General features: G+C 32.7%; 2 protein-coding genes across 5 annotated transcripts; both read left to right on the top strand.

Annotated features, from left to right (window-relative positions):
• Positions 1-3,013: 3,013 nt before the first annotated feature.
• Positions 3,014-10,975, top strand: LOC131644054 (uncharacterized). Of its 4 annotated transcripts, none has more exons than XM_058914444.1 (11): positions 3,014-3,163; positions 3,669-3,822; positions 3,969-4,659; positions 4,811-4,895; positions 6,013-6,100; positions 6,427-6,611; positions 7,256-7,388; positions 8,396-8,532; positions 8,654-8,728; positions 9,329-9,415; positions 9,618-10,975. In XM_058914444.1, the coding sequence occupies exons 2-11, from the start codon at positions 3,675-3,677 to the stop codon at positions 9,678-9,680; spliced, it is 1,692 nt and encodes a 563-aa protein (XP_058770427.1). In that variant the 5' UTR covers positions 3,014-3,163; positions 3,669-3,674; the 3' UTR covers positions 9,681-10,975. The 4 variants fall into 4 exon arrangements, with proteins under 4 accessions (XP_058770427.1, XP_058770429.1, XP_058770428.1 ...); XM_058914446.1 differs by having other exon boundaries at positions 3,155-3,286; XM_058914445.1 differs by lacking the exon at positions 3,014-3,163 and adding an exon at positions 3,294-3,408.
• On the top strand, positions 10,326-10,682 carry LOC131653173 (uncharacterized). Its single transcript, XM_058923264.1, has one exon. It carries the CDS (start codon positions 10,326-10,328, stop codon positions 10,680-10,682), a length of 357 nt encoding a protein of 118 aa, XP_058779247.1.
• Positions 10,976-19,019: the final 8,044 nt, after the last annotated feature.

Below are 19,019 nucleotides of genomic sequence, written 5' to 3'. Positions count from 1 at the left end.
TCAACACACATTGCATGATTATGTAAATAACATAGTTCAATCTATTTCACATATCCAAATATGCAACAAAGCCCAACGGTCCATTTACCAAAAGAATCAAATATAATTACCGCAATTATAATGAGTCACACAAGTATGACATATAACACAATCATCACCATGCAACAATTAAAAATTATCACGTAATGCAAAATAAGCAAATATCACATAACACCAATGTGATTCCAATGCAATTCATATGACTCATGCATGTGGTACCAACGCGAATATCAAGCTCACCACTCCCGATTTAATATCTAGAATCAGAGCCCAGCTTCCGATCCAGACAATACCAAAGCCCACCAATATGAATATATAGTTCACCGCTTCCGTTCCTCATAGGAACAAAGCCATGCTTTTATTTCCATTCAAAGATCAAATCCAACAATTTTGTTTCCACCCAAGGATCAAAGCAACCATGAATGCATGTACAATTACCACAAAACATATGCAATTAAGATTATCCATACACTCTTAACATACCACATACCATAATAATTCAACACATTGAATTATCCACCAATTGTACAAAACACATTCATCATATAATGATTACAAAAATGCATAACAATTATCATTCATCAATCCCATATATCACAATTAGCACATGGTACACAATACCAATACATGTTATCCATAAATAACATTAATTCATGATATACACATACACAATTATATATTATTTTCACAACCACATAATAATTAAGTCATCTAGTGCTAACCAATTCAGTTTCATCACAAAGATCATTTTATTAGCTTCCTAACGCTTCAAACGACACACAAAACGGAGTTATGGTTCAAAAGTTATAACATTTTAATTTTGCTAAAAAAAAATTCGCTATCAGTATGCTGTAATTGAATACTGATACGTGGTAATCAATTACTGCACCATAAAACTAAAAAAAACTCAATTTTAAGCTGGTAATCGATTACTAGTAAGTGGTAATCGATTACCACATAACCTGTGACGAAAATACTCAGTTTTGTTCATTCTAAACCCCTTTCATCTATGTCCCAACATACCCAAACCTCTCATATCATCAACCCAACATTGCATATCATTAACACAACATATGTGCATTAATTACCATCATCAAAACAAGATTTCAAACATCAATTCATAGATTCCATTTCAAAACCTAAGCATTCAAAACCTATAAATTGAAATACCCATTCCTAAAATTATGTATCCTACCCATTGCATACATTATATACACCCATAACAACATGAAATCCCACCCTTACGTTGAGTGTAGATCTCTTTCTAGAATTTGCCTCTTTCTTCTATTTTCTTTCTCTCTTCTTCTTGTCTTTTCTTCTCTTCTTTTGTTTTTCACAAAATGATTCTCTAACTTAACTTTCTATTTACTAACTAGTATATAATTAGTGGGTTTACTAACTCATACCCCCTTATTACTTATATTTTTCATTATTAGGCCCAATAGCTTATTTATATCATTATACCCAATAACTCAAATAACACAATTAACACACAATCACACAATTAAATAATTATCATATCACATAATAATTAAATAAATAAAATAATAAAATAGCTAATAAAAAATAAAATTAGGATGTTACAACTCTCTCCTACTTGAAAGATTTTCGTCCTCACTAGGCTCATTAGAATATGTGATACTATATTAGAATATATGAGTTGTATATAATTTAACATTACAAAATCGACTTATAACACGAAGGGTGTCATTACCTATAGATCATTTCCAAACTCTATCTCTTCTTGAAGTGTGACTCTGAAATTTTTAAGTAGTTTTTTCTTAAGTTTAAAATAATACATCTTTAACCTTAGCAATTTTGTTTGAAAAAAACGATTAGATATTTCTTAGGAAATAAAAAAAAATAGAACTTCACCATCACTATAATTATAATCATAATATCAAATACAATAGTAATAATCGACAAAAACCCAAAGAAACAACATTGTATGGGTGGATGGATAAGACCAGCACTTAGATCCAAGGCTTATAAAATTGTGAAACGTATATTCTTGGACACGTGTCGGACGATCATCTCATGGCCGCCATTTCATCGTCCCACCCAGCCACCTCCCCCAGCTCTCTCTCAAATTAATATATCATCCTTATTTGCGGAATCAGCAATATTTTAAGTAGGAACCGTTTTAAAATCAACGTCTTTAAAGTTGTTTTGACAAATAAATTAAGAAACATAGTAATTTATTTTTAATATGAATCACATTTAATTTGTAAATATGAATTCAAAATTAAAAAATTTGATTATTTTTTTATACATTATTAAATTTAATATAGTTTTTATTCAATTAAATTAATTATTTTTTATGTATAACTTTATAAATATAAAATACGTTTAAAAATATTTTATAAAAATTATGCTCATTGTAAAAAAATGAAATATTATTTTTAGATGGTATGATATTTTCACAAAAATTATTAATAGTAATATTTTTTTCATTTTTGGTCAAAAAGATTTTACAGAAAAAAAGTATTAGGAGATTTTACATAAAAAAACAAAATATATTTACTTTAGTATTTTTTATTTAAAAATTTACAATATTTTATTTAAACATTTCAATTTGCTCAAAAGACCGAAATTCATAATTTTTAAATTAAATGTTGTGGTTTTGAACCGATATTCTTATGTCTGCAGCATTTGATATTTTTATTTAACTATTAATTAATTAAACTAACCAGATTCAATTGGATGATTTCCAACACATTTTTTAGGGAATAAATGATATATATTAATAATATAAAATAATTTCACTTTCAACCGATCACAATCCTATTAAATATCAAATCATATTTTAAATTATACGACATAATTAAATACAAATTTTTATTGAATATTTTAGACGTGCACCACCTTTTAACTATTTTTTTAAACTGATAAACACATTTTTTTATTTTTTAACAATAATTTATTGATAAAAGTTACTAGTATTATTTTTCTTCTGAATCATAATTTATGTTTATTTTGTTTCCTAGTCTCAATGGTTTGTTTTACGCTATTTATCTCCAACGTCACACATTAGCTGCAGAACCATTAAAAGTAGAGAGTTGAAAAACCCTACAGTTGACAAAATTCCGTTTCGATTTGTTTCCGAAATCAGGATTATTTACTAGTAAGTTTCTGTTAATCTTCTTCTCCCACTCTTAATGGTATTATTTTCCTTAATCTCACGTCTCTGTTTACCTTGCTTGTCTTATTCAAAAAAAGAACAAAAGGGAAAAGTAACTGAAAATTTGTACGTCTTTCTTTTCTTTATTTATTCATATATAGTTTTTCTACTTTTTCCTGAATCTATTTCATAAAGGTGAAAAATATTGTATTGTCTTTCTCTAAAGTCAAAACCACTCTACTCAAAAGGTACTATTAATTTTTTGTTTTTGTAGTCAATGATCACTTACATGCTCTAATGTGGAGCCATTTATGATAAAGTTGTCAATTATTTTGTCTCAGTTTTTGTGTTATTCATCAAACTTCAGTTGTTCACTATTGTATTAGTGTTTTGAATTTTGATTAGGTATCTTATGGTTCATCAAAATTCATTCATTTAGCTAGCTTTTAATTTTGATCGTTAAGAACCATGATGTGTAATATTCAGCATATTGCTACTCTGACTACAGGTTTTTATGGGTGTGGAGGGGAATTTAGCAGAGGTAGATATGAAAGAGGATAGTGCTTGCCAAAGATGGACCTTGTCTAGACATGCTTTTTATGATTTAGCACATGTTTCTCCTGTGGTGTTTATGGTCATGCTCAAAGAATGTTATTATTATGGTATGATTTTATGGTTTTCTCCATTTGTAATGCTAATAATTGCTGTCTGTAGTAGTAACTAGTGAGATAAGATTTTGCGTACTAATTGTTTGCTGAAATGACTCAATGAAATAATTTGAAAGTTTACTGTATATTTTTTTTCTTAGGCAATTGTAAGGCGACAGTGAAGTTCCGAGCACTTCAAGAACAACTATGTCTTGTGCTCCGTAATGATCCGAAACCTGGACCGGCAACTTTTGTTGTTCAGTGTCTGTATGTGTCTCCTATGTTTGACAATCAAAGTCAAGGATTTACTCATTTGATTATATCTGCTTTTCGCCGTTTCATGAAAAAATCAACATCAATCACTACAGAAGAAGACTTATTGGATGTCAAAAACGCAGCTGCGTATCTACTTGTTGATATTATTAGGGGCCAGATCAAGCATGATGAAATGATAGTCATGAAAATACTGGAGACTTTTAATGTGAAATTGGCGAATGTTGAGAATGCACTGTGCCAAAATAAAGAAAACGATGATTTAAGTTGTGGCATGGCAAAGGAGTTGATTGAGCAGTATACTTTTGAATTGGTGAAATCTCAGTTGTACACTATAGCTGTCACATTAATGGAGCATTTCTCTATTTCCAATTACGGCCAATCTTTTTTCCTTGAGATGATAAAGAGTAATCAATTTAAAGCAGCAGAGAAGTGGGCAACATTTATGGGGAAGCCTATGTTGTCCATACTTGTTGAGGAGTTCGTTAAGAGAAACATGCTAAAAGATGCTTACGCGCTTATAAAGAAAAATAATCTAAAGGAGGATTTTCCAGAGGTATACAAGAGGTGTAAAGAAAGGTGGTTGATCTGTACTTCTAACACGGGGAATATTTTCCCTCTCATTTTTCTTAGTGCTTTTTGATTTTGTTCATAACATCTTAAATCTGACTCCACCACTCCTTTTCTTTTTTTAAGTCTTATTTACAAGATTACTGGATTGATTTTGCAGCTCACTAAAGAGCTTAGCAGAAAAGGGATGTTGGGATGTTGCTGAGGCTAGAATAAACAATGATAGACAGCTTATGGAATATTTGGTTAGTATTTCATTTATTTAATGATTATTATGTTTTGCATAATGACTGCCTTATAATGACATAATGTGCATCATGTGCATCCTTTGGAGACTACTGTATGAAATAGAAAAGCTTTATCATTTGAACTATGTCCTTTCGAGTTTGTACTTTGTACTGAATAGTACTACCATCTTATTAATGTTCATATGATATGGCATTTTGATTTCTTTATTTTGTATTTAAATGACACTTTGACTACTTATTTCTTATCCTTTCTAGTTTAGCCAAAACTGAGTCTGTGTTAGATTTTTAGTTTTTTTTTTTTTTTATCTATCTAGCTATTCTATATCAAAGCCAGAACAAACATTTCATCCCCATGTGTCACTATTTTCTTCATATTAGTGGGTAATATGGGCTGTGTCAGAATCCTGTGCATCCTAGGAGGCGGGGTTATTTCTTATCAACCTCTAACTTTAAATATACGTGCTTGTTACAATTTGAATTGCTTAGGGTGGATATACAACAAAAGCTCAAATGCTCAATGAAATATTAGGTTGACCAATACTACAATCCCAAACAATCGGAAACATGGCAAGAAAATAATGTTGGACGGGTCACGGAAGATGATACTACTTTGAAAACGTGCTGAAGTTATGGGTTTTTGATCAAGAGAGAAGAGAAAGAATACAAGCAAAATATAATAATGATTGGCGATTTTATAATACAAAAAGATTAAGAACTAACCTATATTTATAGGGATACAGGATTCCTAATTCTAATTTAACAGTAAAATAAATCATAGTAATTACTAATCATCAAGTAATATGAAAACTAAGGTTGAGACACTCTTAGATAAGAAACTAGTCTTATGAGGTAACATTCTAAATTATTATAAGATATTTTATATATTCTAACAATAAGAATAAAAAAATTAGGAGATTACATTTGACCTAAAAACTATCGATGAACAAAAATTGTGCATTAGCTATAGTAGGACCAAATATAAGTTGAAGTACTTTTTTTTGTTGATTTCCCAGAGCAGTAATTATTAATTTTTTCTTGTTAGATTCTTAGCCCTGCTAGCAAAGATGAAATTTAAAATATGTATGCTATTATCTAAAAGTTTTATACGTTTAAGGTTTATTTGGCAATGGAAGCTGGTTACATGGAAAAAGTTGATGAACTGTGTGAACGGTACTCCCTAGACAGATTTTTGAATATTAAAGGTAAGGCAATTTCTTGTGACTAACAAAAATTCATAAAGAAAAAAAATATTTTAATCTAAGGAACACATATTTTTTCTCATTAAAATTTTTTGTTGCTTATTTGTCTTTTGCCTCAAAAGTTGTGTTTCTTTTCAGTCATTTTCCTTTCTTATTCTTGTATCGTGAAGGATTTACTCCTGTTTATTAGTGCACTTTTAGCAGCTTGCATGCATTGTTGTTGGTAGTTGTTTCCATTTGGTTTTTGTGCTTAATTGTTATGGAGTGCGTGTCTGTTTTCTGTAACTTCATTCTCTGTTGATGAACACAGTACTGCTTTTGTCCTGCAGAACTTGAAACCAGTATCCCACAAGGACGCTATTTACAGCTTGAGGAATTGATGATTGAAGACATTATTTGGGTTGATGAAGTTGAAAGTTTGCTTGATGCTACATGTCAGATTGAGGATGCTAAAGTCATAGGTCTTGATTGTGAGTGGAAGCCTAATTATGTAAAAGGCAGCAAGCCAAACAAGGTAAATTAAAACTGTCTTTGCAATAGATTAATGCTTCTCCATCTAAGAAGCCCTGATACATTATTCAATATGAGTGTGCAATGGGGATACAAATACGGGGATACCGAAAATTTAGAAGAAAGTAAAATTACGACAGTCTAGATATGTTTGCACACACTCACCCACACACTTACAGTCTTGCATCTACGCCTGCATAACTCATTAATACTCACATGCGTACCTTAATGTATCTATGAATAAACTTAAATGCAATATTATCCTGAGAGCAAAACTTATCAAGATTCCACAATCTAGATATGTTAACAAGAGCTTTGTTCTTGACCATTTTACTTCATCCCAACCAAGGAAAACCCACAAAGTTGTGACAAAGTGGGAGATAGTCCTATCCTCAGCTAGGAATCCATATCTAAGGGCATATCTAAGAAGTATTGGGTTGGACAAACTAAATGAAATTGAAAAGAATAATAGAATACTTCTTGGGTATCAAAAACATATTCGTGCCATGTGTTTTTTCTATGCTTACTTAAATTGTATGGATTTATGTTTGGGTTTTAGCCTTTCGAGCTATTATATGTTTCTAATAAAAAACTGAACTCTTGATTCTCCTGATATATACCCTTTCTCCTCAAATTTCCATGTTTCAGGTTTCTATCATGCAAATTGCTTCTGAAAAGAAGGCCTTCATACTTGATTTGATAAAGTTACATGAAGAGGTGCCTGAATGTTTAGACAACTGTCTAACCCGCATTTTGCTGTCACCTGGAATTCTAAAACTTGGTACAGAAATTTTTATATTGAATAGTGTCAGGTTTATACCAGCAATTTTTTTGGATGAATGGTGCATCAATTAACTTTTGAGGGTTGACTATATTTACCTGACTAAGCATATTATTATTGATGGGATTTGATAGCATGTATATTACGCTCTGTTGATGGGAACGGTGCATCAACTTAACTTGGTGTTTCTTTGTAACTTTTTAGGTCTGAATTAACAAACACTCGTATGACACGTGCGAGACAAGTGTCCCAAAAATTCTTTTTTTGTTGCTTCGATACACCTTAGAAACTCCTTGGGCACATCTCAGACACTTCTAGGGGGTTAAAGATGTGACACTTCTAGGGAGTTAAAGATGTGTCGAAGCAGTGATGATCAATGAAACTGTTTAAGACATTAAATTGATTAAATCATTTTTTTTTGCTTTTTCGTATAGTTGATGGATGAATGTAGATGAAAAATTATCATATTTTATTTAAGAACATTTTTGTAACGAAACAATTTGCTCAATTTAAATGCACATATATATTTTAATTTTCAGTTGAGATCAGTTATAGAAAATGTTCGTATTTTATTTAATCATAATACATATATATTTTACTTTTAAGCTAGCAGTGTCAACGTGTCTGCGTCTGTGTAAGAATTAGTGCTGCATAGCTTGGTATGCATCGGAAAATATCAAACACATATCCCTTAAGCATATGTATTGGTCTGAGTAGACCAGGATTTGATCCTTTAAACATAGCTTGGTATGCATCGGAAAATATCAAACACACATCCCTTAAGCATATGTATTGGTCTGAGTAGACCAGGATTTGATCCTTTAAACAATCCTTGGATTTATTTTCAGTGTATTGGTAATCATTTTCAGGATTTGATCCCTTAAACATGTAGTCCTGAGTTGTTCCCCTAAACATATAATTCCGAGTCTCTCGCATATACCGTGGAAGGATACTCTAGGTCACAAAAAACATTAGTAACCATTTCTTCTCCATGGCATCTATTTCAGGGTATAATTTCCAATGTGATATAAAACAACTTGCTCACTCATATGAAGAGCTGCAATGTTTCAAGAACTATAAAAGGTTGCTAGATGTCCAGAAAATTTTTAAAGATCCCCATGGCGGTTTGGCTGGGCTTGCACAGGTACCATTTATGAATGTCTATTTAATGTTTCATGCTATAGTTTTTTTTTTAGCTGGGTGATGATCAAAGCCCTCGTTTTTCTGTGTGAGCTTACTAATTTGTGTGTTTATTGGTAAATCAGAAAGTACTGGGCGCTGGTTTAAACAAGACAAGACGAAACAGCGATTGGGAGCAGCGACCTTTAACTCGAAATCAAGTAATTGATCCCCCACTGTTTTTTTTCTTTCTGTTCATAATACTCTTTGACTTAATAAAACTTCTCTGTAAATTCTATTTCAACATCTGCTTTGGGGCCTTGAGATTTATTTTTGTATACTTCTTATTTTGCTGCATCTCAATCGGTACTCACTGTTTCATTGATATACTTATGTCGGGGTCGGTGAGGAATAGATCTTCCGAGGTATAAAATTTTCATAATATTTTGTTATGAAAATTTTGAGTTTATTCCTCCATTCTTAAGTATTAAAGTTGGGACTTGGGAGTGATAGATATATAAAAGTTTCACATAATAAGTTGACATTTTATCATATCTCACTATGATGGTACGATGTAATATTGTTTTCTAAAATACTTGCTCAAATACTCACATGATAAGATATGATTGATTGCTATTGTAAAGTGTAAAAAGTTAAAAGTTCACACCTAAGTTCATTTAACTTCCTAATAGTGAACTTAATGCTCCAAATTATGTTTTTATACATATATGGTTTCTAAAGAAACTTTTCAGTATGTATAATTCAATCTGTTTGAACCAAGTCAAGTCACTCAATAATCTAACAAGATTCTATATGTACAGCTGGAATATGCCGCCCTGGATGCTGTTGTACTTGTTCACATATTCCGCCAACTTCCCGATCAAGGAGATGAGTGGAAGTCTTGCATGGTGAGTGACGATACCACCACCTTTTCATCAGCGCGAGTTCTAATGCTCTTCATTCTGTCATTTTCTATATGCTTTTAGTTGCTTTTCATTATTTTTGTCTGGGCAAAACATTAAATCCTTAGTAAATATTTACATTTACCTTGCATTAGAATAACCTCAGTTTGTATGCTTAATCACTTATACTGTTTAAACTGCTGTCCAGGAGTCCCACACTGAAACCACCAAGAGCAAGACCAAGAAGTACAAGAAACGTACCAAAAATTGAAGGAGAGCTTCTCTTTCCATCCTAATTTTCTTACGGTGGAAAACGAATCGAAGCTCCCATATTAAAGAGGCCGGGGTTGAGACCAAGAAGTATTGATCGTCTAACTTGTAAAAAGTATGATAGAAACTTTCAAATGCAAAAAAAAAATAAAAATTTTATTGTCATGAAATGTAAATATTTTCTGTCCATCAGATTTCATTGAATATTATCTTTGATTTTCTTTTTTCTTCAAATGGCTGTTTTGTGTTCTTGGATATAAAATGCCTGTTTAGAATGTGACAATTTAGACATTCTATATTTATAGCTGCTATTATGGTTAGTTAGATTAAATCCCAAAATAAACAGTACTATATAAAATGCAGCTGAGATTTGAGAATGATGAGCTTGGCTAAATTCAGACTTTACATATCCTCTCCCACTCTTTTTGTAGCAACGCATACCTTTTTCCCTTATCCACCTCTCCTTCCTTTTTTACCAAAAATAATGAGTAAAGTTGCATATATAATATTATTCCAAACGTTACATGATTCTTTAGTTTCATCTCCAAAGTCCTCTCTTACCTTCTCTCTAGGAGGAGAAAAGAGAGGTATATAATCCAACATCAGATTTTATACACACAAAAAAGAGGTATATAAAATCAAATAGATGGAAGCAATCGGGCATCGGCAACCTCGATCATTTTATGGAGCTCCAAGTGTGTATGATCAGCACGGTAAGCGTGTGAAAACCTACACCTTCCGCGAGAAGGAAACACAAGTAGCAAGGAGCCGGGACAAGACCTCTCCTTGTTCTTATAATTATGAACCTTCTCTTCCACATAATCAGCGTACAGAGATCGCGAGCAAACCAGCTTCCCGGTCGTCGTGGTGGAATGACAGGGATTTGGATAGAAAACGTAGGGTGGCCAAATACAAGCTTTATGCAGTTCCGGGTAAACTCAAGTCTTCTCTCCAAAAGGGGTTTCATCATTTGAAGATGACATGCAAGAAGATTCTAGTTTAATGTGTGGGACGTAACGTGTCTGTTTTATCTTGCACATAATATTATAGATTAGGGATATCATGGATCCTTAATTCATGCATTTTTGTGAGAGTTTGATTTTCATTTTGACATATACATGTTGCTTGTTTGTAAGCTTTGTATATTTTGGTCACATGCAAATCAGATTATACAATGATTTGGTAAGATAAAAGATTTTGTTCCTGTTTAGCCACTTCTTTTTGTACACGGTTAATTTTTAGGAACGCAATGATTTTTGATACAGCTCATTATAGCTTCGACGTGGTTTGCTCAAACGCTATGTATTTTTCTTGGAGTTGGTTGGTTCATTGTAATCCGGTGTTTTTTCATTGTTTTTACGATTGGTTCATAAAACCTTTGGGATATTTTATTCACTTGTAATGATGTTTTTGTTGTAAGGGTTGCACCCCTAGTGCGATTAATTATATCAAATGGCCTATTGAAAAAAAATATATATTTGTCTAATTGAATACCTTAATTTGTTTAAATCAAACAAACGCTTAAACTATCTTTGATTGCCAGAAGAAATAGTGAGTGATAAATATGCGAGAGAGATATTAAAAAAATTATAAATTCAGTTGAATGGTTTTTTATCAACTCGATTTTGAAGATATTTGTAGAGAGAAATATTGATAATCACACTAATTGATTTGCGGCAACACCGGAGCTAACATATGACATGACATGATCGAGGATGATCAGTCACAAAGGTCTAAGATGAAAATATTTGTAGTCAAAATGACATCATAGCAAAACATTAGGGGGCAAATATCTCTCATCCAACAGAAAGTTCTAGGACCGGGTGAATAATTATGGGTTCGTCCTAAAGAAAACATTTGATCCAAGCAAAAGGGAGAAAGAAGGACCGCCAAATAACAACGATATCTCGCCATTTGACAATATAAACAGTTTGGATGAGAATTAAAGAATAAGGGTTAGTAGAAACCCTAGAAGAATCCTTTTAAAAGGGGGACAACATACGTTAAATCAGGTACACAAAAATTTTCGTAACAACTTTATATCTCCCATCTTTGATGATCACGAACTTCGACATCAAAGTGTGTGCATGTACCCTTTCTTTTTCTCTAAGACGAATGAGGTTCGCTGAACTAATTTGATCTCTGAAAAGATGGAAGAAAATGGATAAAGACGACTTCCCTTAGATAATCACACCAATAATGTAAGACTTTGATGTAAGCCCAACTCATAAAGTTCAGATAGGAGAGAGAGCGATCATCAGATGGTTCAAAACTAGTGCACTCATAAAAAAGAATGGCGCATCCTCCATACTCAATACAAACCCTTTTATCTTCCTCAATGGTCAATATACTCCAGTATGAAGAAGGATCCATGTTGAGGAACGCCCTCTCAAGACTACCTCCACAAGTAAAACTAGAGGCAATTGTCAAAGTAACTGGATCAACCCAAGAAGAAGAAGTATTTTCTTTTGATTTTTCCTCATGATAGGCATCATTTCTTTCGGCCACAAAAAATGGTACATTGCAAAAATACAAATGATGAAAAAGTAAAGGTAACTTCTCAAGAAATTGTAGAACAGATTTTTCAAAGATCGCATGGTGACTTACAATAAGAAAGATAATAAGCACTATCAATGTTCCAGATCTCCTTAAGAAAGCACTAAAGTATTTTAGTTTCCAAATATCGTTACGATATAACCTAAGAAAAGGAATTTGTAACATGGGCCCGTTTAAGGCATAAATTTCCAATGACATCGACATCACCTCTTGCATTTCCATTCCAGATGGAATGCAGTCGGTACAAAAGGACGAATACGACAAAAATCCTCACACTACAAAGTAGAGGCAAGGGCTTGAGGGACAACTGTTGTAGGCCGGCCAAAAGACCCAACAATTGCAGCCCAAAGAAGACAATAATCCACCGAGCCACTCGCAGGGTAGGAATCTTACCCTGGGTTAGAGCGTAAGGGATCTGGATCCATTATCCATCCAACGGCTCCCTACATCGTACGCTTGAAGATTAATAGGTCGTTATAAACCACCACATTATATAAAAGGGAACACTTTATTTTCCTAGTATACAATTCAAATTAAAACTCCATTCACTCATCTTACTCAGATGCTGACTTAAGCGTTGGAGTACTAGCCTTGCAGGTCTGCCCATCTCTCATTACATGGGAAGTTCAAGTCCATTGTTGCATCTCGCAACCTTTAATCTCTGATCACTCTTGGTTCCCTAACGGAAAACATATGCATTTGGCTTTTCATTCCATTTAAACCATTTGAACCATGTATGAAGAAATTAAATACCGAAATTAGATGTTTCAAGTTTTGGAGAGCTTTAGTCCTTATCTCATTCTTGGAGCATCTACCCCTTCAAAAAATTTTGGCTTGTCCTTGGCCAATCATCACCTGAAACTAGGGTTTTGAATAAATACTCATAGCTGTTACCTTAAACTTTTGCTTAGTGACAATAATATTTCGTTTGACAACCGTCCTTTGTGAAAACTCAGAAAATAAATGTCAATGAAGCCATCGCTTAGCGAGTTTATGAGTTTACCTAGCAGGATGTCTGCAAAATTGCTTAAACCTATTTTCATATGTTTCAATTCACAAAAATAAAATTTCCATAAAAAAATTAAATCACGAAAATTGGCTTGCCTCCCAATAAGCCATTGTTTAAATTCATTAGTTTGACGCTTGTGTAAAGGTTTCATAATATACTTTATTTCCATTCTCTTTTATGAATTTGACATATGCAGTTTTTCCAAGGCTTAAAAGAATGGTGTGCTCATTTGTAGTCTTTTGGGAATGTCTAACAACCTATGATATTGCCTTTTCTTATTGTTTTTAGTTGGAGTTAGTGTATCATGAATATTTTTAACATGTGGAGTCTTTAGTTTGTCCTCCTTTATTCCTTGATCTTTTCTCTTTGTATCTTCACTTCTTTTCTCTAACTCTTTTCCACTTTCCTTTTTCTCACTTTCTTTTTGTTCAACACCAACTATTTCCATTTTCCTTAATGTTGTTTTTAATCACTCTGCCACTCCTAGTTGTAATTACTTTTTAGTGTTCTTTTGGGATTGTTTTATTGTTGGTATTGGGTGCTCCATCTTGTTGATTAGCTAGTTGCTTTGTTATTTGATAAACACGAGCTTCGAGATTTTGAATTAATGTATCAGTGTTATTTAGATTTGTCATAGACAATTGTATGAACTAATTTAGAGTATCATCCAATTTTTAAATTATGTCTTCCTGCGGAGAATTCTGAGTATAATTGTGGTAAGGTTGTTTTCTATTGGATGGTCTTGCATACTGTCTCCATCATTGATTGTAAGCTAGGTTGTGGTTGTTTTAATATTGATATGATGTTCGGCTGCTTAAAAAGTTTACCTCCTCATGTAGTGGCAGACATTATTCTGTGGAATGATTTCCAGTGCAAAGTTCCCAATAAAAAAATTGCTTGTGATTAGACACTTCATGCATTTCTCTGTGAAAGCTTTGACAATTTTGTTTGTTTAAATAATTACAGCTTTGGGTTGGACAAGTGACTCCAAGCAAAAGAGATGAATGAGTTATGGTATTTCAATTCATAATTAAATCACGTGATTTCTTACTTAAGAAACCATTTTTGTTAATATTCACAAAACCAGAGACAAAACCAGCGGAAAGAAATAAAGAAATAAAGTAAATGACAAAATTTAAAGAGATATGGTTATATAGATGACATTGAGATTTCTACAGGTTCGGCCGAATGTTATCTTAGTCCTATCCGAAATATTTCTTCTTGAGAGTTCATTATAATCTTGAGATATTACAAGTTATGCCCACAAACCTTTGATACAAGCGAAAGGATCGAATTTACACTGGCTTATCCTCCTAACCAAAAGAGAATTTACATTGCCTTATTCCTCAAACCAAAAGAGATTTTACAGGATGAACTCACGAACCAAGTAGAAATTTCACTTATCAATAACTAAACATGACTTTTATAGAGAAAGTTCTATAACCAAACATAGACTTTTCAATGGTTGATCTCAAGAATCAAAATTGATCCTTCAAGAGTATCAAACTCTTGAAATAAAATAGTGCCACAACACCAGTACAACACTTTCCTTACACGTAGTTTCACTCACAAGGCACTAAGGCAACTTTGGTGAAAGAAAATATTTAAAAGGAAGAAAGAGTGATAAAATGTTAAGAAATAGGAACATTTTGAATTCTGATGTAATTTCGAATGAGGAGAGACCTCTTTTGTATATCAGAAAATATGGCTAAAAAATAAAATAATTCATGGCCCGAGGTTAATGCGATAATCGACTAGTCACCCTAAATAATCGATTGTTAAGGCCAAACATAACATGTTTTGATATATAGTTATTACCAATCATTAAAAGATTGTCACAGTTGATTATAGACTCAATCAAGAGAATCCTAATCAATTAGGTAAGTTGTTTGATCGATTATTTAGTTGGAAAACTACTTCGAACCATTCAGACACTCTTCTAATCAGGTGGCTAGGATTTAAAAACAATTTTAGGTAATTTTGTCAAGTACATAGAGGCATTGAAAACATTTTATATGTTTGTTTGTGAGTTTCCTTGGTATCTTAGAAGTTACACCCCTACTTTCATAAAACTCTAGTCACCTAATGAGACTCAATCAGACAAGCTTTTACACTTCTTATTTTTCCCAACTCTAAAGCTTTCAAGTTCCCTTGGGATACAATGAACCCATTTGTTAGGTGCTAGAGAGATATCTCAAGATGCGTTTGACTATATTGAGATATGATTCTTTTGGGGATGCTTGAAAACAAACACAAAGACACACAACAGACATGATATCTGGACAAGATGCAACAAGATAAAGGAGGGAATCTATCCTACCTCGATATTTTATTTCCTCAATCGATTTTACATTCTCGTTATTGTCTAGGTTGCATGAGGTTTCCATTTGAGTTGCTATTGTTTTGGAATTCTCCATGTCAAACTCTTTGGTAGCTTTTTGCAATATTCGACTTGATTGATGAAGTTTACTTCTTTAGCTTGATGGATTTTAAGCCCTTGGAAGTGTTGAAGCCCCCACCATTGATATTTTTAATTTGTTCTGCATCATTTTAGAAAAATACTTGCATAAGGATTCATTAGTAGCACCAAAGACGACATCATCAACATGAATTTGAACCAGTAAAATGTCATGCTCGGTTTTCTTGTTAAAAAGAGTTTTATCCACTTCTCTTCTTTGAAACTTTTTTTCAAGTAAGAACTTGCTTAAACAACCGTAATACGTTCTAGTAGCTTGTTTCAGACCGTATAAAGCTTTTTATAAATTTGAAAACATGATAAGGAAAAGTTGAGTTGATAAAACTAGAGATTGATCAACAAATACCTCCTACTGGATATACCCATTTAAGAAATCACTCGTTACATCCATTTGACAAAGATTGAATTTCATAAAGCAGAACAAAGCTAATAACATCCTTATGACCTCTAATCTAGCTACATGAGCAAATGTTTCATTAAAATCTATGCCTTCCAGATGATTTAATCCAATTGCAACAAGTCTAGTTTTATTGCTTAAAACATTGCCATATTCGTCCAACTTGTTGCGAAAGACCCATTGGGTACAAATCAATTGATTAGCTGAAACTCTAGGAATAAGTTCTCAAATGTTGTTTCGTTCAAATTTAGTTATCTCCTATTGCATGGAAAGAGATTAATTCTCATCAATGATAGCCTTGTTGATTCCTTTTGGCTCAATTTATGAAACAAAGGCCACAAAGTTACATATCTTGTGAATAGAGTGTCGACTGGTAACTTACTTAGAGATGTCTCAAATAACTTTCTGAATAAGATGGTCCTTGGTATTCCTCCATTCTCTTAGAAGATATTACTGATATGAAGGAGTTCCTTTATTTAGATCTTGATGATGTTCTTTATCTAAGGTTTGACTTTGACTTTATTATACTTCTTGGTCATTTTCTTCCAAGTTTGTCTTTTCTAGAATACATGCACAATCAATAGCATTTTACTTTTAATGGTTTAGGGTTAGTTTCATCAAAAGCAACATGAAAAAAACTTCTATAGTTAGGGTTATTTTGTTAAAAAAATTTGAATTCCTTGTTTTGGAATTCTCCACCGTGATAAATTCTAATGGATGCAATGCTTAATCCTTTCTTGTTCTGAATAATCTTTGCTAGTTTTTGAAAGGAACACGTCTCTTTTTTTAGATAAGAATAATTTTTAGGTGTAGCGAGGGCAGTCAACCAGAACTACAAGGTCGTAGACGTTTCCATCAATACATACTATATAGACAGGCCAAAGAGGTTCATGTAGAACAAATGTAAGGGCCGATATGTGGAAACAATATTTTTTGCCTTAAAAGTAGCCCCTACTTTCTTACCATTTTGGAAAGCATCACATAATTTGTTCTTTTTGAAATGCAAGTCTGGAAGACCGTCTATGAGATCCTTGCGGACCAAGTCATTTAAGTGGTCCATGTGGATGTGAGTTATTCTCATATGTCATAGCCAAGATTCATCCTTGTTACTCAAGAGACATATATCACTTAAAAGAATTTTATTTAAATTCACCAAGTATATATTTCCACTTCTTGAGCTCGTAAATTAATTTTCATTTGATTAAAATTTAATGACCGTGCATCAAGAAGAATAAAAGGTTACAATGTTACCTTTGTCACATGATTGACTTTTATTAAGTAAAGTCTGTTTTAACCCTTAAACTAAAATAACTTCCCCAATCGTTAGACAGAGAGACTTACCAAGATATCAAAACCTAATTTTTCCCATTATTATTATAACCATAAGAGACAAAACTCCATTCTTAGGAGTGAGGAGAGAATAAGGTTTTATCACCGGTCATATGCTTTGAACAACTGCTATCAAGGTACCATTTAACATTTTTGAAATTGTAAAGAATTTATCATCATCTTGATGATTTGGCATGAGACGTGTTGGTTTCTTCGTCATCTGAGGATTCCATGTCATTATCCTCACATGTGATGTAAGCTTTATTTCCCTTTTTATGAGGCTTCTTAGATTTTTTCTGATTTTGATTTGACTTTTTCTCTAGAGTGCAGTTTGGTATGATATGCATTTTCTTTCTACATTGATAGCAAGTAGGAATGAATGCATATTTTTCTTCACTTTTGTCTTGCTCTTCTTGTTGCTGTTTCTCATGCTTTAAGAATTTTTTGAAATTTCGCATCATGAGTGACTTGTCTCCATCAAAATTGGAATCTTCAGCGTTAAGAGTTAGACGTTTGCTTTTCCTCTATACTTCATCATCTATGACAAGTCTTTTTAGATCCATTCCATGTTCCTGTAAATTACCAAAAAGAGTGTGTGTATCCATGGTTGCTAAGTCCCTAGATTCATAAATCATAATGACTTAAGGTGGCCAACTAATGTTTAGGCATTTCTTAATTTTTACAACCAATTGCTCATATGAATCACGATATAGGTAAACCGTGTTTGCATTTGATTTATGTTCTCTTCATATTTCATTCTAAAAATTCCATACTCGTGAGTTAATATGCCTAACCTTACCCTTTTTACCTAAGTACTTTCTTCATGGGTAATTTAGAGGATGTCCCACATTTTTTTGTTATAGTATCGTAGTGAGAAACTCGCAAAAACTAATCAAGATCGAGAGCGGTAGTGATGCCACTTTTTCCCTTAAAATTGTGTTGCACATTTTCTTTATCATCTTTTGTCCAAACCCTGTTAGGTTTGTTTACTACAATACCATCAACTTCGTGCGTAGGAACAAATGGACCTTCTTTCACATTCTTCGAAATACCATAATTCATCCCTTATATGAAAAACTTCATTTTATCTTTCCACAAATTATACCCTTCTGTATTAAAGGATGGAGTCTGCTTAGTGAATAGCTTGAAGTCATTTTTCTCATGGGACAATTAGTCTTTAATATGAGTTAGACTTATGATGCCAATTATTGGACAAATGACTCCAAACACAAGAGGGGGGAGGAGAGAATTGTGGTATTTAAAATTTGTGTTTAATTTAATTGATTTCTTACTTAATAAATATTTTGTGTTATTATTAACAAATCAAAGAGAGAAACATCAGAAAAAATAAAACAAAAAAGTAAATGATAGAATTTAAAGATATAGGGTCAAAGATGACACCAAGATTTGTACAGGTTCGACCGAATGTTAACCTAGTCTAGTTCCCTAGAGATCTTCTTAAGAGTTCACTATAATCTTGAGATTCTACAAGTTATGCCCATGAATATTTGATACAAGAGAATCAAGAGATTTCATACTAACTTAACCCCTAACCAAAAAAGAGTTTTTCCAC

This window comes from Vicia villosa, linkage group LG1 (genome assembly GCF_029867415.1).
Source record: "Vicia villosa cultivar HV-30 ecotype Madison, WI linkage group LG1, Vvil1.0, whole genome shotgun sequence".
Classification (NCBI taxonomy): domain Eukaryota; kingdom Viridiplantae; phylum Streptophyta; class Magnoliopsida; order Fabales; family Fabaceae; genus Vicia; species Vicia villosa.
This window is presented reverse-complemented; position numbering and strand designations above follow the sequence as displayed.

Excerpts from the sequence above, each read along its gene's own strand:
- LOC131644054 (XM_058914444.1), top strand. The coding sequence starts at position 3,675 with ATGGGTGTGGAGGGGAATTTAGCAGAGGTAGATATGAAAGAGGATAGT. Across the intron at positions 3,823-3,968 it reads CAAAGAATGTTATTATTATG|GCAATTGTAAGGCGACAGTG; the intron begins GTATGATTTTAT and ends TTTTTTTCTTAG. Across the intron at positions 4,660-4,810 it reads TACAAGAGGTGTAAAGAAAG|CTCACTAAAGAGCTTAGCAG; the intron begins GTGGTTGATCTG and ends TTGATTTTGCAG.
- LOC131653173 (XM_058923264.1), top strand. The coding sequence starts at position 10,326 with ATGGAAGCAATCGGGCATCGGCAACCTCGATCATTTTATGGAGCTCCA.